Below are 26,666 nucleotides of genomic sequence, written 5' to 3' on the forward strand. Positions count from 1 at the left end.
TGTAAACATTCAGTTGTTTATAACAGAATTAGAACAAATGCACGTTCTTTTCTTTGACAATTGAAAAAAATAATTTAACAAGAACTTTTATAGTAGGATCAATGTAAGAAATCTTAAGAAAGTACTGTTAGAACCCTGTGTGGTTTCTATCTTTTTGATTTGTCCAGAGTTTGTTTCCAGGTGATGTCCAATATAAATATTCCCTGTTTGAAAATTGGGAGCACCTGTGGATAGACAATCCTTTGAAGTCCCTTCAACCCGACACCAACCCTCAGGGATTTCTCCGAAAACCTTGAGCTGATCTTCAGTTGGGCTGATGGTCATTTCGCAGATGCATTGCAGTAGGTTCAAAAAACTGGAAGAAAAGTTGAGAGAGACGTTTAAGCTGTGGGTTGTTAACAACTAAGTTAACCAACAAAACCACCTGATCTCTAACTGTCTCAGCAGACTTAAAATAGAACTGCGTTCCAAGGGACAATCTGCTTAGAATTTGATGTTCATTACCTGGATCATCAAAGCTCAACTGTAAGTATGCATAGCAATGACTGCTTTCTCCTGAACTTTATTTTTCCAGTGTTTAAACTGAAACATGGTGTAACAATACGCGCTGCAAGCTTTATGAATATTAACATACTGAAGCTAAATACTTTTCCAGTTCTTCTTTCTTTCTCTGTGCTTGTTTCTTCCCACTTGACATCATTAGCATCTCATCTTCTCCTTCAACCTGTTCTGTAACTCTCTTTCTGCCATCGTACTATGCTCTCTGCGTCCAAATAATGTCCAGGACTCGGCACATTTAGCACATTCAGTGACTCTGTACCTTCCTCTGCTCCCGAACATAAAAGCTGGCCTCTGCTTGTTTTTCTGCAGTTATCATCAAAACTTTAACATCGTATCCTTCTTTAGTTTGATTCACTCCATCATTCTGTGTTTCATTACATTAAAAACTGCAATATAACATTACATGTAAAAATTAAGACAGGTTACTTTAGAAAGAAGATAGGTAAGAAGATGCAAGAACAGCATATGCATTGTGAATGATAAGGCAGAGGTAGACAGTACTTGTATTCTTCTCATTAAAAGGGCACTCTCTGCATTCTAAATCAAGCAAATTTTAAAATAAACTAAGCATGCAACTCACCTACCAAAGTCACTGTCATAAATTAGTATTCATCTCAAGGACTTAGCAAGATTTAAAACCAAAAGTGAAGCCAAAAAGTGCTGTATGACAAAATAAAAAGCTAGAACAACTTTTTCTCATTTGTCAGATAGGTTTGTTCTCCTTTCAAGAACTTCTCTATTTGGCTCATCTAGACAAATGTGTATTGCCTGTTACTGTATCGAGCTTTTTGTGGATGGCAGGTATTACTGTACTCTGCAGAAGAACACATGCTATAGAAACACGCCTGTTCCGTTTTGCATGTATAAATCATGGGGATGTCACATCTTCAAACCTTCCATCTAAATTAATTACAAACTGACCTTACATAGTAAGGGAGTAAGTCCTCTTAGAGTGACTTTAATGTTTTTTTTTTACGTATTATAAATGGTGCAGTGATATTGCTATAGTGAAGCATCTGTCAGCATTACAGTTATAAAACCTTTTGAGAGAAAGGGGGGGCTTATCATACAAGTATCAGCATTTTCTGTGGTCTAAAAACTGGCATCTGTTATTTCAACTGGGGATTCTTTCATATATATTTGTTCAAGTACCTCCTTTTTTCTACTTTTATGTTGTCCTTTGGTTATATTAGGTTCTAACAACATGCTATCTAGCAAAATGCAGGCAGAGAACTGTATTAGCTTCATTTCTATACTTTTACCAATATAACTGTTGTCCTGCAACGCTACTGCTACTCCGCAGTGCAAACCAGTTTACATTGAAATATCTTTATGTATCGAGTGGCGTGGTGGATGACTGCTACTGAATAAGAATGGTTTCCCACTTGTTCCAGTGGAGAACAGAACCATTTATTTAAATATTAAAGCCAGAAGATAACTTTATGCCCATCCATGTATAAAAAGCATTCAGTTGAAGCACTTCATTTCAACTTGAATTTTTTTTTCGTTTTGTTCATTTTTTCATTCAGAGAATGCTGCTATTTTGCTTCAAAATGTAGCAAAAGATTAATTTTACAATGAAAGTTTGCTACTAAACTTTCTGTTTTGCTTGAGCTGGACTTGATTCAGTATATATGGAGTACAAATACAGAGTTCAGTCTAAGATAATCTTGCTATCTGCCCAATCCTGGCTGCTCTGAAAAACAATACTTAAATGTTTAAAGGCATATATTTTACTAGAAACACCTTAATTATACAAACTTCCAAATCCTAAAATTTCTGTGTAATTAGCATATTCTTAGTTTATACATATAGTAAGAGAAAGGATGATTAACCTGAAGTCTTCCAAAAAGAAAACGATTAAATGGAGGGGGAAGAAAAAGATACTGCAAGGAGCACTTTCAAAAGTACTCAAGCCCCAAGGTTCTTATAAATATTATCAGACACAATACACAAGAATGACTTTGTTTCTGTAACATATGGCCCATTACTTAAGCCATAAGAAAACTGCTTAGGAGTGCACAGAAATACTACCGAACAGCTTAGGAGAGAGCTCCTCATTTCGTGCAACTCTGTGTCATTACGTGAACAAGGCTGCTCATGCTAGCTGATGCTCTGAATCCAGAACGTGAAGTAAAAAACGATTCTTGCACTTCCTTCAGAGTCAAAGGAAGAGTCTGGCCGGAAGATAATGATATGAGTTGAAAATTACCTTTGATTCCAGTGCTAATAGCCTACTTTTACAAACAGATTAATGAAATGCTTCTGGATTTATTCTGTAGGCACCATCCAAAGACAGTAGGTAGCTGTTTGGTTTAGGAAGCTCCACAACGACAGACTTCGGTGAATGATGTTCTGCACTCCAAACTACACTCATCAAAATCCTAGAAAGCTGCACTACAAGAACTTGTGCACAGAACATTTGGTTATTTCAATGAAGTGATTCCATTTTTTTTTCTTTTTTTTTTTTTTAATAAAAGCCAAATGAACTCAAAGAAGTAACTCAAAAAAGAAAAGCTAATACACATGAAATACTACACAAAATGCACTTGCTAAATGAAATTAAATTTCTTAACTGAATAATATTGTACCGATATTTAATCTTTTGGGCTTGAGCCTGTGATTGAGTTGAACTGGCCTTGAAGGATGCCATGCTTTGCTCACCTAACTTCTGTATCTCCTCTGCTTGAATGAAAAGGCTTACATATTTTTAATATATTTTTAAAGCAAAACCAATCCTGGTTTTCTTTGAAAGTAACAACGGGTAAAGTGATACAACGTATTGAATTAGAAACCTAGCAATGTATATCACAATCATTATTAGTTACAACTGAGTACATAAACAGGAAAATGTTATCTATGAAGAAGAGCTTGATCAACATTTTACATAATTATTTACATTCTTAATTTTTCAGAAGACCCCAGCTGTCAATGCTGTTCTGTTTTTTAAACCTTGCTGCTGGATTTCTGTCATTCTATAAGGCTAATGCAGAACATAATTTCTGAGTTTGTGAGCATGTTTGTGAGCTTGCAAAAGCAGCATTGTAAAAATATTTATAGTCGGCACTATGTCCTAGACTTTAGAAGTATTTTAAAAGCCTAGTTCTAATATAACTATTCTAATATACAAGGTTCAATGTAAATATTTCATCACTACCATGGGAAATGGCAACTACGTTCCAAATATTTCTAGATCCAAAATGTGAATGGTTGAATGAAATCACTGGCGTTATGGCAAGCTACACAAGCTGAGGAACTGGCTTCTAAACAGAAGCTGTAATGATTATACATGAGCTTTTTTCATACTTCCCTTCTCTGATTGAGATAAGTAATTTGCACACATAGTCAATATTTTAATAGCAGGATCAGTAACTCTGGCACAAATGCTAAATTTAGCATTGGGCAGATTTTGAGTGGCCAGGAGTTAGCAGCTGTGACCTCTTGAGAGAGACATCTGCAGGAATATTTGTAAGAGATAGTGCCTCCTATCTTCCTGCCCTCCCGATTTCACATAAGCTGCTTGGCAGCACACTCCATCTTTGAGAAACAGCATTTTCCAGATCATACTAGTGGCAAAAATCAGCAAAATTAGAGGCTAGTAGCCTCTGCTTCAAGCAGAGGCAAGATGCCACCAATCAGCTGATCAGCACTGTCTTGTTACTTTGAACTGCAACATCTCTTGGCTGTCCATGAGATTTCCTTTGGCCTGCTTTACCTCTCATCTAGGAAATAAAGGTACAATCTGCTCACCACTCACATCAGATTGCCAGCCTCTGTTTTTATTGATGTGGGGACTTTGTGCACTCAGTACTATCTAAATACCATCATTATCTCTCTAGCTGTCCTAAATAAAGCTAAATATACCAATCATATTGACTGCAACGTACAGTGAGATTCAAAAACTCTATGGCAACGAGGCAAATGAATATATTTTTTACCAAGGAAATGGGACACCATTAGCTGTATTTAGGCAAAAGGGAAGAATTAGAGAACTAAAGCATTAAAGACCTGAAGTGTAATGACGAATCACTGACTGACTATTCTAGACATGCTCAATTTGCAGGGCACGCATCTCTTCTAGACCTCATGGGTATCTAAAGACATGATCACTCTCTGCCTGATTCAAACAAACTTAAGCAAAGAATTTAGCAGCTTTATCTGCATAAAACAGTTCATCTATATGAAGAAACAGGAAAAATCAGTGTTAAAATGTATAAGAACAGGGACTCTTGATTCACAAACTGTATACTGCAGTTGTCAATTCTTCACACTATGAATAAATGTTTAGAATGAATAACAAACTTTTTTTGGGGAGACTGTTATCTTATTACTTCACTGAGCAAACCTTAGGAGATATTAAAGTTCTTATCTCCTTCACTGCATTGCTTCAACAGATAATTCTACCATTCCTTACTGCAGATAGGAAGATTAAGAAATGGAAGATTTAAGATTAGTTTGTTTGCTGGGAATGGCGTCATACGTTGTCTTACACCATGTGTTCTGCACAGTGCAACATGGCAGAGAGATGAGTGTTTACATTTCTCATCTTCAAATAGCCTTTCTGCACTGTGCTGAGTGCCACTGCTACTGGAAGCCACAGCTGATTTTTTAGAGAAAGCTATTATCAGTAACTTTCCTCAGAAAGGACTCATTAACTGGAGTTGCAAGAGTAAATGAACAATTAAAATAATACTGGTCAACTAAACATATTACATATTATAAGCAAGTATACAGAAATTCTACTACTCACTTCCATAGTGTCTTTTGAAAGATAAACGACCCAGTATACCAGGTTGAATCCTGCAAATGCCACTGGAAAGAGGATCCTAGAATACTGGTCTATTTTACTTGTGCCTCCAATAGGTGGTGGTGGAGGGGCTGGTGGAGGAACAGACACTGGTTGACACTGGGATGCTCTGTTTGATATTATGCTGGCTTCAGGAGACTGATCTGCCTGAGATGTTACGGAGTTTACTCGCTTCTTCAGGTTACAGTTGGAGTCAGAATGCTGTGGAGGAAAAAAAAAAAGGGTGATTTTTGGATACAGTCTTAGGTTTTGTGATCATTAGGCTTCTCTCCACCTTTTTACTCAACTTTCTGATTTTATTGCTGCTTCTCTGCTATAGAGCAACCTAAGGAAATCACAGAAATAATGCAGATATACAGAGGTATGTTTGTGGCCTAAAGCTTTGCTGTAAAAACATAAAAAAATGTGTTTTCCATATTTTTAACATAGTAGTAAATGGAAGCTACAAGAGAGAAAGAAAAAGAAAAGATGGAGCTAAAAGGAGGTAATGGTATATCTAAATTGCAATATATTGGAATGAATGAAGTTTATGTAGGTATGAATCAAGTTTAAGCAAAATAGCACATATGGGCTGCTCAAGCGCAGTCTTCGCTGTGTGAGCCTGTGGATGCGTTTTGGTAAGCACTCACATAATGGAGTCAAGCTGTCCCACTGTCATTAGTCCCCGAACTAGCTGCTGATGCCACTACCCAGGACTACCATTAGTAATGTGGATGCATGGCAGCAGCCATGAGATTCGTCTGATGGCTGAGAAAATACAGATGAATGCCTAGAGCGTCAAGTTGGGGTTTACTGTTTTGATATGAAGTGCTCAAGTTTTCTGTTAATAGGGAGCCATAGAAACACCTTAGACTCTAAAAAGCAATGCTAACATACAACATTTTAGTTGAGACTGAGTCTAAAGCTTCATCAATAAAGGACTGCAAAACTTATTTCCAGATTACTGAGGAAAAATCTTGTGCACAAAATTGCATGACATATGCAGCTATTCTTGGGTTTGAATAAGCAGCTTTTTTGGCCAGCAGAACTAGATGACTGAATGACTGAAGCTGGTGAGGGAAGTCTTAGACAATGTAAATAACTTACAACAGCATATATATCTATTGCAAAATGGAATAGTAACATTTGAATGGTTTTAAGGTAGCAAAATTCTGTTAGATATGCAATTTCCAAAGTCATTCTTTGGGAGTGATTTAGTGACAATCATTCACTTAAATGTAGCCCACTGTCAGCATTTTTGGCATTTATCTTGCAGGATTTCTATGCATGGAAACAGATTTTAGTCAATCAGATAAATGACTGGGTTGTTAAAAGGAAAAGAAGCATTTTCTGAAATACATTGCCTATACTTGTACTTGGGCCACAAATTCTAGATAAAAGACTAGCCTAACACACCTGGTGTCTCATGCATGACTTAAAATAGAGTTATAACAGGAATTATCCTTTTAGCAGTCAGTGTTACTGCCAGAGTATCAGAACAAGTGATGTTGCTACAACACGATGCCAAGTTCTGCCCATGGATGAATGGACTGGTATCCAGCTGAACCTAGGGAGAGGTGGATTCCTCACAGCTGATTTTAGTCTAAGTAAAAGGTGGAGAGAACAACATCTTATTTGAAAAAAAAAAAAAAAAAAAGAAAAGGAAGAAAAAAGTGCTTGTTCTGTATTTATCTCTTCTACCTATTGCCCTTTTTCTTCCCCTACAACCCAGCAACACTTCCAACTTGCCATATTGCTCCTTTGTCCACTTTGCCATCTACAAATTAAATGACTGGTATCACGTTTTGAATGGATATTAAATGGCATTCATATTCTGGGGCTGTGCCTATCTGGAATGCAGATGGTTGTTTTTGTATTTTCCAGGAACACAGCAAGCAACAGACAGATTTAAATGGAGGATGATCTACAGATGTGTCACAGAAACAGAAAGAGGGTTATCCATGTCCACTTGCACTAATCATCATAATAATCCCACTCTATGAGCAGACTGGCTGACACAGCCTGGGCTACTGCTTTCATTCAAGTTGCTATTCCGTTTTGCTTGTCTGCCCTGCTTTGAACTGAAGGGTAGAACTCGTGAGGTAGCTTGTTTTTCGCTTTACTGCAAGATAGCTTGACCTTTTGTGGAGAATGAGGGGTTCCTAAAAATATAAGTGCTAAGGTGAATCTTAGCCCTTTTTATCTGCAATATTCTGGTATAAGGTGGGTCAAATTCTGCTCTGGATCATTCAAGCATGAATTGGGAGTTATTGTGCTGAGGTAATGGAGTTAAGAGTAGGCAGAACAGATGCAGGATATGGTCTGCAGATGATGTTCAGTACTGAACATATTTAGAATGTAGAGGTAGTAAAATCATTGTGATCATCTGAATAGGGACTTGGAAAAGCATAATCCTGGTCATTATTTTATTTATAATATTTCTTAAATCTCATTCCTATAGAAGGAGCATTGCTATAGAAGGAGGATTATCTCAATGTGATTTCATCTCAGGTTGGAGACAGGAAGATCTGGAGTCAGTGTGTATCCTTGGACCTTGGGGAGCGCACCAACTAAGTTGGTTATGCTCCCACTTTGGGGCCAGTTTAGGTCCGTTTCTATCAATGGAGTGATATTAATAACTTCTCATTACCTATAATAGCCTATTCCAATATTCAGGAAAGACCAGTGCATTTTACTGTCTCAGTTAAGCCACAGTTTTTTGTCATGCTCTTCACCTGCTGAGGAGATGGTTTAGAGTTGATATAAATCAGGAAGAAAGTCCCTGAGTAGTTCTTTGCACTGTCTTTAACACCCTCGTGTGCCCATCCAGCAAGTCAGGGTCAAGACTATTTTCTTGTATACTACTGCCCAGAATATGGAATTCTAAGTCCAAATTTATCACCTCAGATGTGTAATGAAGAGGTTTCTCAGTGTGGTAGCTGGCTGTAGACTTGTTGCCCCAGAACCACAACTCCCATCTTTCACTGGAACTCACTGCTAAACCAAGAGCAGGTGGCGAGAGGAAACCATATAGTTTCTTGTTACAGTTGAGTTCTGAACAGCAGCTACAGTAATTTGTCTACTCTATTTAGATTGAACTTTTCCTTTTGACAACGGTTACCTACAATGACACCATGAAACTTTAGCAAAACCAGGAACGAATAACCTATTTTGCATCGTTCACACAGCCAATCACTCAAATAGCAAGGACTATTTTACAAGTAGCAAGAGCAACAAGAAGCAGCCTGAGGCATGGCACGTTTTGTTAAGTTACTGAATCCTGATTCAGAGGAGTACTCTTGCACTCATGTGGGATGTTCGTCCCATCAGCCAATTAAACTTGTCACTATGTATGACTACCCAGTGACACAGAACAGACTGCAAGATCACTGTTCAATGAGAGATGCCATAAGACTGGACAATAAAAAGACTGGTACGGATATGGGCTAGTAAGGTATAGTCTGGCTTCTATTAAGCTTTTGCAGCTCAGCTATCTGATCCCCTAGAAAGCTCACAAAGCAGTCTCGTCTATAAAGGTGCTGCTCTCTCACAACTCTCATCAGTATCACTAGAATTTGCTTATGCTCAGAATATCTCAGGAGGCTCTCAGCAAATTGCTTGGCTTCCAGATTTAAAAAAATACAGCATATATAACCTTGGAGGAAACAGAATTCTTTGTCTACTTTTTCTGATTTTTATATGGATGCTAACTGTGATTTATGAATGAGCTTTGTTCTTATGTTTCTCTTCCTCAAGAAATTTCTGTAATTCATACTTGTAAAGTTCTCTACTGTTCTCTGTTCCTTTGTACTGCAAATACATATTCTCAGTATCAGTTTAGTTTATAACCTAGCAGTAACATGAGTATCTTATGTATGCACTCAGATACTGGCTAACTTTAAACAAATGAATATCTGTATGTCCTTCCTTATCTCTCTTTTATTCACTTATGTCTCTTTTTCCTGCAGGCAATGCAATAAAAAGAGGTTCGTGAGAATGAACTCTAAGAGTTTAGACAAAAAATGTGTTATTCCTCCTTTTCTTTATAATTTATGGGATTAAGGATATTGATGTTTGCTGACATCCCAAAACACACAAAAAAGCCCCAGAAACAAAAAAACCCTAGGACCAAAACTCAATGTCTGTAGAAGGCGGAATACTAAATTAAATATATAACATTCTTTTTCCCTGCCCATCTCGTTAGTAGATAATTTCAACCATTCATATTATACACATAAAATCACATGCTAGTGACTTAGCTCCCAAAGAGGGAGTTAAGCATAGTTTAGCCCCTACATTCAACAGTGCGATCTGTAAAAACTCTGCTTAGCTACTGAACAATCCATATGCCGCACCTCGCAGCAGGAAAGTTCACCACGTTATGTAAGATCTCCTTTGGGCATGCACTAAGGTATGTCAATCTTCCAGTCCTCTGCAGTTTAAGTATCGCTCTCATGCCAGAGATTCATTATAAACTGTAATTTAGACACTTCTTTGCATATCTCATCTGTGGGATCTGATTTAAAAAATGTGTATTGCAAACACCTATAAACAGTGTTCTCCATAATTAAAAGCTGAATATAATTAGAAGTCATTAATAGTCCTAGCTTTAGGCATCTCCTTAGGAATTCTAAGTTTCCTTTCCTAGGTGTATTATGAGGAAGAACATGCAAATTCATTTTCTTTGCGCTTTACCCTAGTAAAAGGGTTACATCACTTAAGTTAAATTACTCACCTGGAGCATGGGAAAGCCATGTTCAAATTCTTTCTTAACCTTCAGGGATTGAAAGTCACCTCTCAAAATCAGGTGAAGGTGGTTAGGGGGAGAGGCTGTTACCTCATTACTTCAAAGCTGGTTTACTTTGCATGGAAAATCTGAAGAGCCTTTAGAGGCAGAAAGCATAACTTTGAAAAATATACCATGCCCGTTGTATTAAAATTGCTGTCACATAAAACAGGTAAGCACTAAGGAGAGCAGAAACTGGAACCCTAGTCATTCTCTTTTCAACGTGAATGTACTGTGGTAGAGTCTCTTCCTAACGTTTATAGGCAGCATATGAGAAAAATCATAATTAGCACAGAGCCTCTGTCAAAATACGTGTTTGTGTTAAACAGATTTAAACGTTCAAAGTCATGTTCGGCTCTTAAACTTATCGGTGTCAGTCCAGAACAATCCCTGTCTCTACATTTACTTTGCTAAATTTTTGCAGCATACAGAAACTACTTCTTTGAGTGTCTAAATGAGACAGAATTACACAAACCGTACTAGAGAGGTTTGTTGGTTTTTTTTTTTTTCCTGTAATTTAACTTACTTTATTTTGTTCTCACTGTCCACCCTGCAAAAAAGGTACTGGGATTAGACTTCAGTGTTGAACAAAATACATCTAAATCCTGTTCATCTTGAATTTTTCTATTTTTCTATTATTCTACTTCTAAACCTTCCTTACTGCCCTGCATTGGCTTTGTCAATCAGACAAATATTTAACTCGGGCAGAACCAAATAATCAGCATCTACTTTCCTTGCTGGTAGGACAAAAAGTCAATATAATAAGAAGTTGTTTGTTTTTAACAGTCTACTTGATCGTCTGCAGTTGTGGAGGATCAGGAAGGTCTCCCTAATTTGACTGACAGTGCCATGGTCTCAGTCGAGACTTTAAAGCATATAGCTGTTTCTAGGATGATCTCATAAAGGGTTGTTGATAATCCAAACAGAAGTGCTCTCCTTTCAGTTACACTAGCATACTCATTAATCATACTCAATATATTCTGACGTAATTATAGAAAACTAAATCCTCTATACCGAAGTGACATACGGCTGCTCTGCAGTTGGGCAAGGTTGTTAAAGAGAATGAGAATCCTTCTCTGCCCAAGCCATGCTATTTTGAAACCCAGGGACGGGGCTATTTGCAAGGAGAAGGAAGCTCTCCCAGCAGTATTTCACTGCTCTGTGCTGTTTTCTGTTAAAACAACAGGTCTTTTAGAACATAACTGCAATCAAGCTAACACCCTGTAACAATCTTTTGTCTTTTACATGTAGTCTCTCACATGGAAAGGATGTCTTTTGATCCATGGTGTGTGCTCCCTGACCATCTCATGGAGCATTACTTCAAATGGTGCACTGCAGACAGTATCACCAATTCCCTTTCCCCTGCAACTTCCAGTATTGGGATATTCCTGGATAAAGGAAGCCATAATGATGAAACAACGTGATTGATATTTGAAATGGATTAAAAAGCTAAATGCCATAATGTTTTTTATAGATATGTATATATATAACGTTTGGTTTTGACATGCTAGAACAAGCTTGGTCACCATATGAATAAAAACAGGTTTCTGTCAGGGTCCAGATGACTACTCAGCTTGTTGCCAACGTATTTTGGAGTGGAACACCCATAGTTTTGTATTTCACACAGGGATTGCCTGCAGCTGACAAAGAGAGCAAGCCAAATTCTGCTCTCAGTTGTCTGAGGTAAATAGAGTGGCTTTCCTGGAACCAGAACAGACATGCTGGGCTGTCATCAGTTAACTGAGCACTCTTACTGAAACCAGTGCAGCCCACCGTCTTGAGCAGCGATTCTCCTACTTTCGTTAGTACAGTAAAGCAGAATTTGGTCTTCTGCCATCTTTCTTTTCTGAGTGTACAGGTTTTTTGGCTACAATATAAAAACCCGTAAGGAAAAGTTTTGTTCATTTGAATAAAGCAAGATTTTAAATAAAATTAACTACGCTGAAGGGGGAAGGAGGCGTTTTGATAGTATTTTGAAAGATTTCAGATTTTTTTTTTCAGGAAACATAGTTTATTTGGAATGTAAAAAAAAACTTAATACATTCTGTAAATATGTTTATCTCGATGAGTTTAGGCCCTCACTCAAGCAGCAAAAGCTTCTCACTGGCTGTTTTATAACTCCTTTGAATTTTCCTTTATACCAAAACTGTCTCCCTGGGCTTCTCTTACGCAAAGCAAGAGAATGGAACTCCTGTCACACAAAAAGTACTAGCTTAGACAGCCTAAGGTTATTGCCACCACAATGCTCTTTAGCCACTCTTCAGGCAATTTAAGATAATAGGTTATTAAAAACAGATAGTCTATGTTGTTACTCTTCATGTTGCTACTGGTAGCGGAGTTCCATTGGCAGTTTTATAGCCATGAAAATTTTCAAGTAAGTACATCTCACTTTTTCCCTTTTGTTTTTACAAATGGACTACCCAGAACTAAGCAAACCTTGACAATCTTCAGAAATTTTCACAATGTAAAAATACCATCTGACTTCTATAAATGCAGAAGACAGTATGCATTTTTGACACACTGTTCACTACTCTTCAACCTATACCTGTCCTTTCATATAGCTAAAATTCTGACAACTTTCGTGCACGTAAAAATCACAAATAAAAATACTAGCATTACAAGTGGATAAAAAACTTTACTATCCTATCTAAAAGAGCAAAAAGAAATTAAAAAAAAAAAAAATCACAGATTAGAAAAGACAAAGTACCAAAGCCCAGGGTATGAGAGAAGGGAAAGATTTTAACTACTTTTTTTTAATCAAATAAAGTAGACAGTTAAAAAACATTTTCATGTATAAGACATGGACTCTAATAGTTTTTTTTCCCCTAGTGAATTAGAAAACAACATTTTAAGAAGAGAGGTGAAGTAAACAGGGAGAAAAGGCAAAAAGGAGAGCAGGAGAGGTAAGAAAAATTATACAAGGGATAAAGAATAAGAATTGGCATTGTGGCAACCAAAAAAAGAAAAACCTGGAAAGAAAAGTGATGAAAGAATTTAGGGGCAAGCAAATGGAACAAGTTGGGGGGTATGGGGCAACAAAAGGGAAATCAGGACTTCAGAAACAGCTCCTAAATCTGCAGTAAGAAAGAAACTGGGTATTATGCTGTGTGCCGTATAACTGCCTTAAGACCAGTAATGTAACTATAGAAGTAGAAAGCTCAGGAGGGGATGATAATCCTGAGGAAATGGTCATATACTCACACAGTTAGCCTGTGCTAACTGCACTGTTAGCATTCAAATTAGCTAGGTCTGTTTCAGCTGAAATTATATCACTGACTGCAGCATATCCATCTATGTGACAACATGCAAAGGTTCCTTCCCCCTGACCTTCACCACACAAAAAAGAAAGAAAAGAAAAAAACCTTTAAAATCTGTTATCCTGTAATTACTCCTTTTTCCCAGCATGCCTTTCAGGAATGGGACCTTTTAAATCCAATAGTTAATTCTTCTAGAAGCCATTTTGACTACATCGTCTTTCCTTCAATGGTAAGAACCCTTTACTTCTATGCTCTCAGTGATTTTGCTTTTTCTGTTACTGTAGAGGTGGGTTCGCATAGACAACTGCTCCTGTGAGAAAAAAAGTGGTGGACTTACAGGGCTTGAAAATTACTGTCTTGGATAATATGAGCTTTGAGCAAGATCAGGACTATAGAATTTTGTGGACTGTGGGCTGTTTTAGACCAAGTTTACCTTGGGACCTAGATGTTACGGGGTTTACTAAATCTGTATGTTGATAGCTAGTTGTACGTAGTTTTCTTGAAGAAATGGTTGCAGCGTGCTTCCTAGGTGTTTATTTTTGCTTGTTTTTACTTGGAAAAGCTAACAAGTAAGTATTTACAAAATGAGGAAGATGTGTCTTCAGTTTGTCTCTGTGCTTGTTTGTGGCTGAAGCCCCTCAAGAAATTTGAAGGTTTTTAATTTCTTTTTCTTTTATTAATTTGTTCAACAGCAATTTTATAGTTTGTGCTTAGCTTGGTCTGCAACGATACAGAGACCATGTAAATCTCACCCACAAGTAGTGGAGGAGCCACAATTGTCAGGAGTATGTTCCAGTATATCTGGGCATATGCAGAAGGTTATTTTTTGAAACAGTTGCCTTCTGGAGATGGGAGGTGGGGTGGGGGGGGTGGCGGCGGCTTTGTAGCATCTGCCGTGAATTCACCAGCAGTAGCACGTGCAGAGTAGGCCAAACTCTTTCATATCACTCAGCAGGGACTTCAATGCAAAAAAAAAAAAAAAAAGTAGCTGCCCCCCCGCCCCCCTTCCTTGGAAACCTCGCTATGAGTAACTCAAACTTGAATAAGGAAGTGTGTGTAGGAAAGATCAGAGTTGTTGTTCCTCTTCATTATGCAGAAGCTATCAATATTTTCCTCATGCTACATAAAACCAAGTGATCTCTTTAGCTTTTTTTGATAGCTTGCCCTCAAAAAAAAGTCAATAAAAGTCTAAAAACGAAGCTGTAGTACGTTTTAAAGTTCCTTCAGTCTTAACAGTATTTTTCTTATTTTACACTATTTTACTGTTGCAATTTTCTGCTCATTCAGTCCAGAGTAATTCTCAGTCAAATATCATGGTATTGGGGAGGGGGGAAGTATGTCCTAAATATTGGCAAATACATACTCTCTTTTCCTCTCATTGTTTTTTGGAAGGTTTAAATATAATTACAAAAGTTTACTAGTTGAAATAAATGTAGATATGAACATTGCAAATATTGCCAAAACTAAATCAGCCTTTCTACTGTCACTTTAAAATCAGTGCAAAATTCTGCGAACATTTGCTTCCAAGCTCCTTTTAAAATTTTTGGACTTTCTTTTATATTTTCTTTATATAACAGTGGTTTAAAAAACAAACAGAAAAGCTGTGGTTCTGAGTTAAAATGTATAAAGATTTGCTTCTTTTTGCATTTATATATTTAGTGAAAATAAAATGCATTTCTTTATTATATCTTACAATGTCTTCATTTTTTTTCAATATTAAAAAAATTGTAAGCAAAATACAATATGGCTTACAAGCACAATGCTTCCCAGTTGAAGGGAAGAACATTTGTTGCTTAGCTCCAATGAGGACCAGTAGCAAGATGCTGTGGAGCTTTGGTTTCGCTATTATATAGAACTTATCAATTATGAATTTAATGGTTTGAATGTACCCAAATGTTATAACTTTAACTGCTGTTTATAAGCAAATGTGGAAAAATGGCTATATGGTGGGTCAGGTGTTGCCCTGATATTCAATAGCTCTTAGACTGACTTCCTTATTCAGCTACAGACTCAAAGGTTTTGCAGGTCGTTCAAATTCTGCTATCCCTCTCAAAAAGGGAAATGTGGTGGTAGTAAAACTGATTTTGAAAACAGGAGGGCTACAGTGATAAACATATTAACATATGTTGTGAGACAGCATTCATTACTTAGCCCGAGATGTAAGCAATAATATTGACAAGCGATTGATTCTGACATACTTTTTTTGATACTAGAAAGCCTTCCTGTCTTTCACATCTAGAAAAATCTACCCTTAATCTTTACATTTATGTTTCTCCCCAAGCTTCCACCAGCACAGATTTTTATGAAAGTAACAGATGCCAAGTTTATGTAAAGGCTAATACCTCTTCTTCCAGATGACCCACTTATGGTACGTACCAGGGTACTACAGTGATCCCATAATCATCTGGCCAATGCATATGTTCATTCCATTGTACAGTGTCCTACAAATTCTACAGTTACTGAGAGAACCACAGCTGCCTGACCACGCTGCCTACAGCATGGCTCAAGAGAAGTATTATGGGTAACAGTCTAATGGCTTTCCTTAAATATCTTACCAAATAAGCATCTCTCTAGTAAATCGTATCTCAAATTTAAATAAACAGTATGAATAAATGAAGTCTTTTCATTTTCTGAAATAAGAACAATGTCTTTGATAAATAGGCATGATCTGGTTACATAACCTGTTTCAGGTTAAGATCACTTTAATATTGTTTTGCGTTCGCTACTTCAGCTGCCTCTTCCTATATGATGCTTATTATCAGAAAAGCAAGCAATTACCGAGACAATCTCGTCCTCTGCCGGTACAGTTGCTGCTGATAGTGCTGCTGCCAGTGCCGCTGCCCTGGCTGCCTTCCTCATTGCTCTCTGAGTCTGAAGATTGGTAAAGTAGTTGACAGCTGCAAACTCAATAAGTGCAGAGAAGACAAAGGCAAAGCACACAGCTATGAACCAATCCATGGCGGTAGCATAGGACACCTTGGGCAAAGAATGGCGTGCACTGATGCTTAAAGTGGTCATTGTTAGAACCGTAGTGATTCCTTGAAAATAAGAGAAAGACAATGGGGGCATTAGAATTTTGCTTCAACCCTGCTACTCTTAAATTCATATACATTAAAAAAAACCCAACTGCGCTTTGGTTTTAGCTGTCATCCTATGTACCAGCTAGCTAACAGGACTGCGAAGTATTTTGTATTCTTTAGTAATTAATGTATACTGGCTTCAGCAGCTAAAAGCTCTGAACAAACCTCCTGAATACATTGAGGTGACTGAAACTTAAGATAACTACATACTACACGGTGCAGCTTCTTAGAATTGTGATAAGCATGGGTATAACAACATTCAGGCTCAAACTATGAAAGACACTTTACTTGAGGGGTTACTAAGTGGAATGTTTGGCAGAAATCTAGATTAACATACTGTCATTTCCCAACAGTGATCCCCTCTTTCTCCTGTTGTTGCACAGGACACATCAGGGCTTACAGAACCCTCACTGAATCGATCTAATTCTGCATTAAAATGGGTGGCAGGCTATGATCCAAATATTTCTAGTAATAAGAGTTTGGTCCTCCGTGCAGTTGTCTTTAATCACTGGATAGATTCTTTAAGATTCATGAACAGTATCTTGATTTGAAAGCGCCCACAGTTACAAATATGGAAGGGCAGAAAAGCTACTTCTCTAGAGCTGCTGATCTATTTTCACATAACAAATCTGGTCATGTAGCTCATGGGCCCCATAGTGTTCTTCACGTGAACTCATGAATTTATTCTTTCTGTTTTGGAGTGTACAGCATTAATAATGTAGGAAATATACTTACTTCCCAATGCTGCCTGATACAAGCAAAAAGTGCAAGAGCAAACTCATTCATTAACATACGAGCCTCTGTGACTCATGTTTACTTATAATTATGCCCACTAGAATGGGAAAACTGCAGGTATTTAAAGACAGTAAGATGGAGAATACCCTCTTCTGCTCTTTTCTGCAGTTGGGAAAGGGTAGATGGGAAAGTAAAAGATGTTATAATGTCATGTTGTGATGATGAATCAATATGCTATGAATGATGCTCAGTGGAAAGGATGCAGTGTCATTGCATGCTGCAGCATCAGACAGGGTGACTTGATTATTTCCAGGTTTTTTGCAACTCTCTCACATGAGGTAGCTTGCCAGCTGTCTGAGGTTAACTGCATCCCAATGTCATTAGTTAACAAGTTTTAATGAAATGCAAATAGGAGACAGTATAAAAACATGTAGGATCTCTACTTCTCCCGAATCTGCCAGACTCATTTTATAATATGAATACAAGTATGCCGAGATATATTTCAATTTCAAAGGTCCAGAATGAACTTTTCAATATGATGTGTGATTAGATTAGAATCTGTCCATGTGCTAGTTAGTAATAAAAATGATATATTCTGTGTCTGAATAAAAATTCACTGCAGCAGGAATTTAAAGTTAGGAATAGGACTCCTATTCTATTACAGATATAGATAAGACTTCTCTCAATATGGAGTGAATATTGATGAAATGCTCTGCACTGTGGAAAACTACTTTATCAAACTGAATGCCAAATTACAGTTGGTAAACTGTGTAACGGATGATTGTTTACCCTTGTCTTTCCACTTTGAACACTTCTTGGTAAGTTTTGAAGCATGTTACATAATGCAATTACTGAAATACGTTATCTTTTCTTACTAAAAATGAAACAACAAAAAAACCCAAACGCTTTTCCCTATCTGAGACTTTATTATAAATAAATTTTAATGACTAGATATAAATTTAAAATTCCCAGGGTGACCTGCTAGGAAGGTAGAAGCTGACTATTATCTTTCTGCAAAACAACAAGTGACCTTTTTGTCAGGAGTGAAAAAGATTAGACAAAGGCACACGAAAATGTGAAATAATAGCCATTGCTATATGGATTCAGAGCGTACTTAAAATTAGGCCTCCAATAACCACGTTTCTTATTCTAAGTAATTTCTGATAATGCCATGCTTCATAAAACTTCACACATGTATATGTATATGCATAGCTATGTGCACAGCACCACATAAAGAATTTCACACTAGCGCTCTGCTGTTCTTTCCAATGACACAATTAAAAAGAACGCCAGAGTGCCTCTTCAAGTATTTCCGTCTCCCATTTTTCGCAGGTCTGTAAAGAGTAGGTGCTTATGACCATTAATTTATCTTTGCAAAGTGTTCAGAGTATGTATTGTAAAGGATACCTGCAAAGGATAACTGGCTTCCATGTTGGACGTAAATAGAGTTGCTAAATGAATTTGTTCTGAGAAACCAGTTTGGGCACGCTATTGTTATTCTTCTACTATTAATTTATCTTCTCTCAAATTCACAGTTTAGGAACTTAGAAGTAAAATTGAAAATTTGTAATTCAAGTATTTGCAATATGATGCAGAAGAGAGACTTACTTCTCCATTTTAAATGTTCTCTATTTTAAATCTTTTCTTTTTTACTGGGGCCTGAAATTCCTTTTTTGTCATAAGGAAGCTACCCTCTTTTCCTTAGATGAAGGTATTTAGAATCCATGGGATTTTGAATTAGTAAGGACTATGATTTCAGACTGTGCCTGGGGGAAGTAAGAATGGAAAAAGGATTGAAATATTCGTTTAAAATGCTAGTATGACTAATTTTCCACGATACTGAGAAGGGTGTCTATCTCACTATTTCCTTAAAATATTTTCTGTTTCTAATTCTATATTTACTCTTCAGTATGACATCTAAGAGTTGTTACTCCAGGGTTTGGGGTGTCTATGTAATTATTACTGAATCAGCTAAAGACTTATTTGCACGTTACTTCAAGCATATAGAACTGACTTCCACTGCCCACTAGGTAGCAAATATGTTTTACTCAAAATGTAGAGGATGTAACTGTACAGTCCAGAGATGCAAGATAAAGCCAAATCAGGTAGCATGATATTTGGTGTACAAACCTCATATATATACGTGTATATATATATGTTATGCTTCAATTGCAATAAACGTCCTTGAAAATCTATTGCCTGATATTTTAATATTTTTAAGCACTTAAAGAAATCCCAACTGCCAGAAAACAATACTTGTAAGTGCTTAATGATGCCACTGCATCCCAACTCCCAATGAGGATTTCAAGAACAAAAGTGTTGATCTTCCTTCAGAGGCACCCGAGGAAGTTGTGTTCACTTAGCATCCCTAAAAGTTTGCAGTGCTTTTATGAATACCATTCCATGCAGGTAGGAAATGCCAATTGACTGAAATCAAATTGTACAAATTCTGTAGCCTGCTAACTACAATTATAGACTCATTTTGAATTATGAGACTTGCATCATTTATGCTTCGGGAACATGTAGCTGCCTTTTTGTTACTGAAGACAAGTCTCACAAAGGGAATTTTTTGTACAGAAGTACTGGGTTAAGACAAAATAGATAGGGTTGCAAAACATGCATGTATGGGTAGTGGATTCATGAAGTTTTTGACAAGTTTTATTATTTTTGCTTAGTATTTTTATGATTGTTTTTCTAGGAACAACAATTCAGTCAGTGAAAGTTTATCCCTTAACAATGAGTGCAGTCTCAGAGCCTATCACTATTGAAGGGGGAGGGTGTCAAATTTAATAGCAGGGCACACACTAAAAATTAAAGAGACAAAACTCACAGCTTTGGGAGCATTAATTCAAACCACTGGAAAGAAAAAAGGGCCTTGCCATGCAATATGGACACACCTTTCACATTACAACTCCAACCTGTGCTAGAGACAGGATTCATCTCTCCTAACTTTATTCATCTCCCCTAACTTTATCCATCTAAAGTCCTTGCTAGTTGTTTAGATACCTTTGTAGTCAAGGGGAAGAGCACTTCGGAATGAGTGCTAGATGAGGTACCTTATGTTAGATGAGATTAATTTCATCCCGTGTGATTTTTTTTTTTTTTAAAGCTTTAGCTCAGATTGGTTTCACAAGAGAATAAATCAATAGAAAAATTCCTCTTTAAAAAATTGAGAGGTTGACATTTACTCTGAAATTGCCCCTTCCTGCATACGAAGAAATATCGAGGGGAAGAAAAAACATCACAAACAAGTCTGGCTAATCAAACATTCTGAGTAAAGAATTTTGACCCTCAGGGGTCAGACTGAACATTATTTGGTTTAATTTTAGTATTTACTTTTGTTCACTGAAACCTACTAGCTGTCTTTTCCAATCGCCACTGGATTACAGCAGCTGTTTGATACAGTGGATTCAATACAGTGAATGAAGTGAACGATAAAAGAACAAAACACGAATACCAGCCACGGTTCTTGCTGGAACAGATTCTTTGTTGATCCAAAACACAACTTGAGACAGGACTACAGTCATGATGCATGGAATGTATGTCTGAATGAGATAGTAGCCTATTTTCCTTTGAAGATGGAAATAGAGCAGCTGAAGTGAATATTCGCCTAAAACAAACAAGCAATGAAAGTAATGAATGAATGGTATATGTGATGCTGAGCTGTTAAAAGACCTTAATGCAGCATACCAAAAACTGTTCTGGCTGGAACAGATTCCTTGTTAATCCAGAAAGACACCTGAGAAAGAATGACTGTCATAATGCATGGAGTATATATCTGTATCATGAAGTAGCCCATCTTCCTTTGCAAGTGGAAATAAACTGTCATGATTACATATTCATCTGTTAAGAGACAAGTACGTCAGCATTATTCTGGCAACATATGAGTAAACATTAATTGGCTTAAACCCAACATACTATGTTCTGAGGAAAGCACTTACGGGCCTCCTAGTGCATAATAAAAATAAGCTGATTAAAAACAGGTGAAGTGACCTTAAGGAAACAAAGGAGAATAATATTCATTTTATGTATTGTTTTTACTGGGGTGGAGAGGCAGGGGGAATTCTTAAGAATTGCATGAAAAAATGTATGCTTAAAGGGACTGTATTGAAAAGCCGTCTTTTAAGAGACAATGGTTAGATTCTTTCCAAGGATTTCAGTTTTTAAAATGGGAAAAGATCTTGTTTAATTAAACTAATTCGGTTCTATGTGAAAAAAAACCTGGAATTTATTTTCAAGATGTGTTTTATAATGTCAATAGTTCCCACATGGCTACATCTTACCTGTGTTAGATTTAATTGTTTCACTAGATACAGTTTGTCCTATGAGGTCATACTGGAGGAGACTGGAAGACTCCTGTGGTACTTCTACTGAATGCAGGGGTCCTTTTTTCCATGTATAAATTATTTCACTTTTTGGATAAGCATCTGAGTTACAGAGGGGAAAAATTAGCATTATTAATTATGTAATTTATAAGCAATTGAAAAAATAAGGAGCATGATCCCTTTTGTGGCTCAAATAGCCATAGAAACATGCATCCTGCTCCAGCAAGTTCCTAACCTCATTAATGACAAAATGCAGAAAAATCAACAATAAGAGAATGTTTGAGGTGGGACCTAATAGGCACTAGCTTTTGTTTCGTAATTTGCTGTAAAACACATGCATTGATTGCAACAAATATTTTCAAAATGGATTACCACAGATCGACTAAATATTTGCAAAACTAGAAGTAATACAGTAAATGTACCACGGCTTTAATGACTTGTTGAAGGACCCACTTTGACTACTAGATATGTAATAATAAACAGTAAAATATGCTTCAACAGTCACCCTTCAGTGAATAAATCCATGTGCTTATGAATGGTCTGAGTCTCAGAGGAGAAAGTAAGATTCTAGTATAAAAAATGTAATAAAAACTTTCAGCTATGCCATTAAGTACTGTCCTAGGATCTCACTTCTGATCTTCTCACATACATGTAGACCAAATGTATTACTATAAAAAACCTGAAAGATACGGAAAAACTTACAGCTTCCAAACTTCAGTGGACAAGCATGTCCATCCATAGGGAAGTTCACCAACCGCATAGGACAATCAGCATTAATGGTTAGTCTAGAATACATTATAGTAGATGACAATGAAAAAAAAATGGTATGCAGGAACACTGCTGAAAGAATCAAAAATAAAGGTCAACTAAAAGCAGAAGAACAGGCTCTCACCTCATTGTGTAAAGAATAGTTCCATTCTGCATAATTCTGAAAAGTTTGTTAGGAGTTGTCATATTATGAGCAATTGATTTTTTTCCATTTCTAAAAAATGTGTCTGGTGTCCAAATTTTACTGACCATTAAATTGTTCAATCTCAAAATTTCAGTTGGCCCACTAAACTTCAACCTCTCATCAGTCCACGTCTGCCGAAAGAAGACATCCATTGTGTATTCCTATGGAAAATAAATAGGTGGTTGACTTACGTGTGGGGGCCAGCGGTCCCAAGTTGCTGTGTATACAGTAACTCCATGAAAGAACCTAACACACACGTCAACGGCATTTCATTTACTGCTTAAACACTTAATCCTATTACCATTTAAGTAGTTACTAAAAAAAAGGCAGTCTATGAAAAAACATCCTATTTTCTTATTAAAGAATAGTTACAAATTAATCAGTGAACAGATAATTTGATACACGTATGGAAAAAAAAACCTCATTGTCCTCTCAGAGATAATAATTTAATTCAAAGTGACTGAGGTCTAAGGAAATAAAAACGTCTAATTTAGTATCCTTTTAAAGTGCAAAAACAAACTATCAATGTTTAATTGCCAGGAACAAAAAGACATGCTCAGTGCCTCTTCTGCAGCTTACTTTGGATATTCACAAAGAAAGGACTGATGTGAGTGAGTCACATCACGGTAGGATTATGGCGTCAAGTTAATATTAATATGTAAGCTATTTTTCTGAAGGATTCTTAGTAATAGTCTCACAAGCCTTCAGAAAGGAGTTCTCTACAGAAGTTCTTAGGAAATGGAGCTAAATCTTGGCTGGACGCAAATGTGTAAGAAGGCAAGGTTATGCCTTCTCTTTGATTGATGAAGAGGTGGAAAAACTTTTGGTTGTGTCTTGGGGCCCACAGTTCCTTGCCTGCAAACTGAACGGCTGGCTCAGGTGAGCAGGTATCGGAGGAAGCCTACAAGGGCAAAAATAGGTATCAAAGTTGATTTCCAGAATGAGAACAGTAATGCCATCCTCACTCCGATGCCTTACCATTCTCCTGGGACTGCTGCTGTAAGTGATGGAGCTCACCTAAGTCCGCAGCTACCTGAATTTGGGGGCACCCAGCATGACAAGGGGCAGCTGTCTCAGAAACAGCGCTGTTCCCCCACAGCTGCTCATCAGGTTGTCTCCTACCGCGCAGCCTTCTGCAAACCTGTGCGCTGGGGCACAGATGCTTACAATCTTCTTAACGAGGTTAAAGAGGCACCTTTGACCTGCCATCCCTGCCCTCACTCAAGGCTAGCGTTGCCCTCCGTGCCCTGCCTCGGGCCTGGGCCACAGGCTGCCCCGGCTGGCACCGCTGCAGAAACAGCGGTATGCAGCTCCAGCCAAAACGCTCCGCTGGGCCCCAGAGATTGTCAAGAAGATTAAGCCTCGTAATCTGCTTTAATGACGGTCAACTCAGATGCCACCGTAATGAATCCCGGGAGAGGAGACAGGGGTGGCCAGCGGGGCCCTTACCATCTCCACGTCGGACACCGGCCCAAAGCTGGTCACGTAGATGTCCGTTTTGACTTCCGTCACGGCGCCTGCGGGACACGGAGACGCGCGGGGAGCGGAGCGGGCCGGGGCTGGCGGCGCCCCTCGGGCCTTCCCCCTTCGCCGCCCGCCTCGCGGGTTTCGCCGCCTCCCTCGGGCCGGGACGGGAGCCCGCTCCCCGCGCCCGCTCGGGCCACCCGCTCCACCGGCAGCGGGGGCGCTCCCGCTCGCCCTCCCGCGCCGAGCCGTGTGCTCCCAGGCTCCCCGAGGGGACGGGAGTTTCCCCCTACCTCCAACGCCCGGTCGGAGCCTGTTGTCGTAGCCGTCCAACAGCTTGTCGAGGATCCGGGTGATGTTTTCCGAGTAGAGGTCCCCGCCGTCGCCCTGGGCCCCCAGCGTCTTCTCTATGCTGCGAGGAGAGGCGACTCCCGCCCTCAGCGCTCCGCCAGACTCGCGCCCCCGCCCCGTCCCCTCAGCCCTCGCGCCAGACTCGCGCCCCCGCCCCGTCCCCTCAGCCCTCGCGCCAGACTCGCGCCCCCGCCCCGTCCCCTCAGCCCTCGCGCCAGACTCGCGCCCCCGCCCCGTCCCCTCAGCCCTCGCGCCAGACTCGCGCCCCCGCCCCGTCCCCTCAGCCCTCGCGCCAGACTCGCGCCCCCGCCCCGTCCCCTCAGCCTCGCGCCAGACTCGCGCCCCCGCCCCGTCCCCTCAGCCCTCGCGCCAGACTCGCGCCCCCGCCCCGTCCCCTCAGCCTCGCGCCCCGTCGCCTCAGCCCTCCCGCCGGAGTCGCGCCTGTCGAGGAGCCGGTCCCCAGGGGAGAACGGGGGCGGGAAGAGGGCCCGGACCCCCCTCGCCCGCTCCTGTGGGCTGCGGCGGGGCTCGAGGGAGCCTTTAGGGGTCGGTGGGGCCGGGGGGCAGGGGGGAGAGCTCGCTCACCTCACAGCGACGCATACCCAGGCGATGAGCACGGCCATGCCTCAGGTATGTGCGAGGACGCCCAGGTCCCCTCAGCCCCGTCAACTGGAGCCGGTGTCGGTGCTCATCCTTCCTTCCCCTCTTGGCCAGGGGCCCCGCCGGGTGAGGGTACCGGAGAGTCGCCCCCTTCCCCGCCGCCCTCGGCCGGCCCCTGCCCGGGGCGGGGAGCTGGGGGTGTCCGGGGCCGTCTGCGTCTTTCGGGTCCGCCGCCGCCGCTCAGCCTCAGCCGACTGCTCCAGAGCGGGAATTAGGGTTGGAAGGGACGGTGCGCGGTCGGAGAGCAGTGACAATAATCGAATAAGGCATTAGGGGGGATTAAACGGAAGAAATCCACTGCTAGTTTTGGCATGGAATTAGCAGGGACCCGTTAGGAAATCTGGAAAAGCGCTGGCATCTTGCTGATAGAGATTATGTTAGAAATGGCCTCAGCTTTTATTATGTTTATGGTTCACAGGGAGATTATTATGCAGCTTCTGCATCATTAGAACTTGGGGGGGGAAAAAACCCAAACCCTACAGTTTCCAATTTACTGTTCTTTTTTGACCTTTCTCAACAGATTTCCTCATGATCAATCATTAAGAACTGTACAGAGGGCTTGAATATCTAAACATGTTAATATATGAATATTGAACAGTAAAAGCTAGTTCTGGTTCAGGTTTTTGAATTTTTTTTTTTTTAATACTAAGCTGGTTTGGAGGGTTACATACACAGATTTCACTCGGACTTTAAACCAGGGCATTACTAGGACTTTTGTTAGAATTGGAGCTCCTTACTTTTAAACCACTGGGATTGTATATCATTACTAATTTTGTCCTGATAAGTACTGACTGGATCATTACTGTCCCCTCCTTCAGTAAGTGTGTTAATGTAGTCAGCCCTAAAGGAAAATAAGTTCAGGCTGCTCCAGCTTTTTCTGTGACCTTATTACTTTTTACAAAGCCAATGAATGATGCAGCACCTATATCATTTAGCTACACTGTAAACAAATCAATTGGGTCAATTTTCTTTCCTCATGGTAATGCAGAGGAACAAATAACTAGACCAAAACAAGTTAATTGTTTTCATAAAATTTTGTTGCATAAACCACATTTGGATTATCAGCTTCTAAGCACATATATTTAATTATCAAGCCATGTAAAGGAAAGTAAGCATTTGCATGGAACTAGGAAAACCATGTATTTATTCAGCAGTAAGACTAGATAAAGTCCAACACTGGGGTTCTGTGCTCAAGTTTTGTGTTTAAGAGAGACTGTGACACTACGAAACCAAGGGAATATAAGAACGCGATTAAAAATACAGGATATCCTGTGTCACTGAGTGCCCTTCCCTGTTGTCGTGGGCAGTAGTGTCGTATAATTACATAGGTGGGCTGGTTGCACACAGCCAGAGCTCTGGCTCTGCATTTGGACAGCTGTGAACCCAAATTCCTGAGAGGCTTTAGTGCTCTATGAATACACCAAAGATGTGATCTGTGAATTCATCATGAGCTAGTACAGCTCAGTATTTTTGTTGATACTTGGAACCATTTATCTGCATGAATTTATTCACAGACAATAGCACTGCATCTATGAAAAATCAAACGCTTGTGTGAACTACTAGGTAGAAAAGGGGAAAGGGAAATCAGCAAATCAGAACCTTCTGGGGGTTGTGTTCTTCTGTCTGGCCCTGATTTAAAACCTACCAGTTTGAAACTTTACCCCATTCTTCAAATAGGTTTGATCTTACTGACATGTTTGAGGCCTTTG

At 39.2% G+C, this 26,666-nt stretch overlaps 1 protein-coding gene across 1 annotated transcript; it reads right to left on the reverse strand.

The window, feature by feature from the left end:
* Positions 1 to 207: 207 nt before the first annotated feature.
* On the reverse strand, positions 208 to 24,920 carry GABRA6 (gamma-aminobutyric acid type A receptor subunit alpha6). Its single transcript, XM_087759976.1, has 10 exons — positions 24,883 to 24,920; positions 24,240 to 24,358; positions 23,932 to 23,999; positions 22,423 to 22,643; positions 22,233 to 22,315; positions 21,489 to 21,632; positions 20,896 to 21,048; positions 16,169 to 16,428; positions 5,312 to 5,569; positions 208 to 355 (listed from the first exon to the last, which is right to left on the reverse strand). The coding sequence occupies exons 1-10, from the start codon at positions 24,918 to 24,920 to the stop codon at positions 305 to 307; spliced, it is 1,395 nt and encodes a 464-aa protein (XP_087616102.1). The 3' UTR covers positions 208 to 304.
* Between the last annotated feature and the right edge of the window lie 1,746 nt (positions 24,921 to 26,666).

The sequence above is a fragment of the Nipponia nippon genome, unplaced genomic scaffold (assembly GCF_047370975.1).
Source record: "Nipponia nippon isolate SJK-2023a ecotype South Korea unplaced genomic scaffold, ASM4737097v1 scaffold_21, whole genome shotgun sequence".
In the NCBI taxonomy this organism is placed as follows: domain Eukaryota; kingdom Metazoa; phylum Chordata; class Aves; order Pelecaniformes; family Threskiornithidae; genus Nipponia; species Nipponia nippon.

Coding starts and splice junctions, on each gene's coding strand:
- GABRA6 (XM_087759976.1), bottom strand. CDS start 24,920: ATGGCCGTGCTCATCGCCTGGGTATGCGTCGCTGTGAG. Junction 22,316..22,422: donor ACTATTCTTTACACAATGAG/GTGAGAGCCTGT, acceptor AATGTATTCTAG/ACTAACCATTAATGCTGATT. Junction 21,633..22,232: donor TCCACTGAAGTTTGGAAGCT/GTAAGTTTTTCC, acceptor TCTGTAACTCAG/ATGCTTATCCAAAAAGTGAA.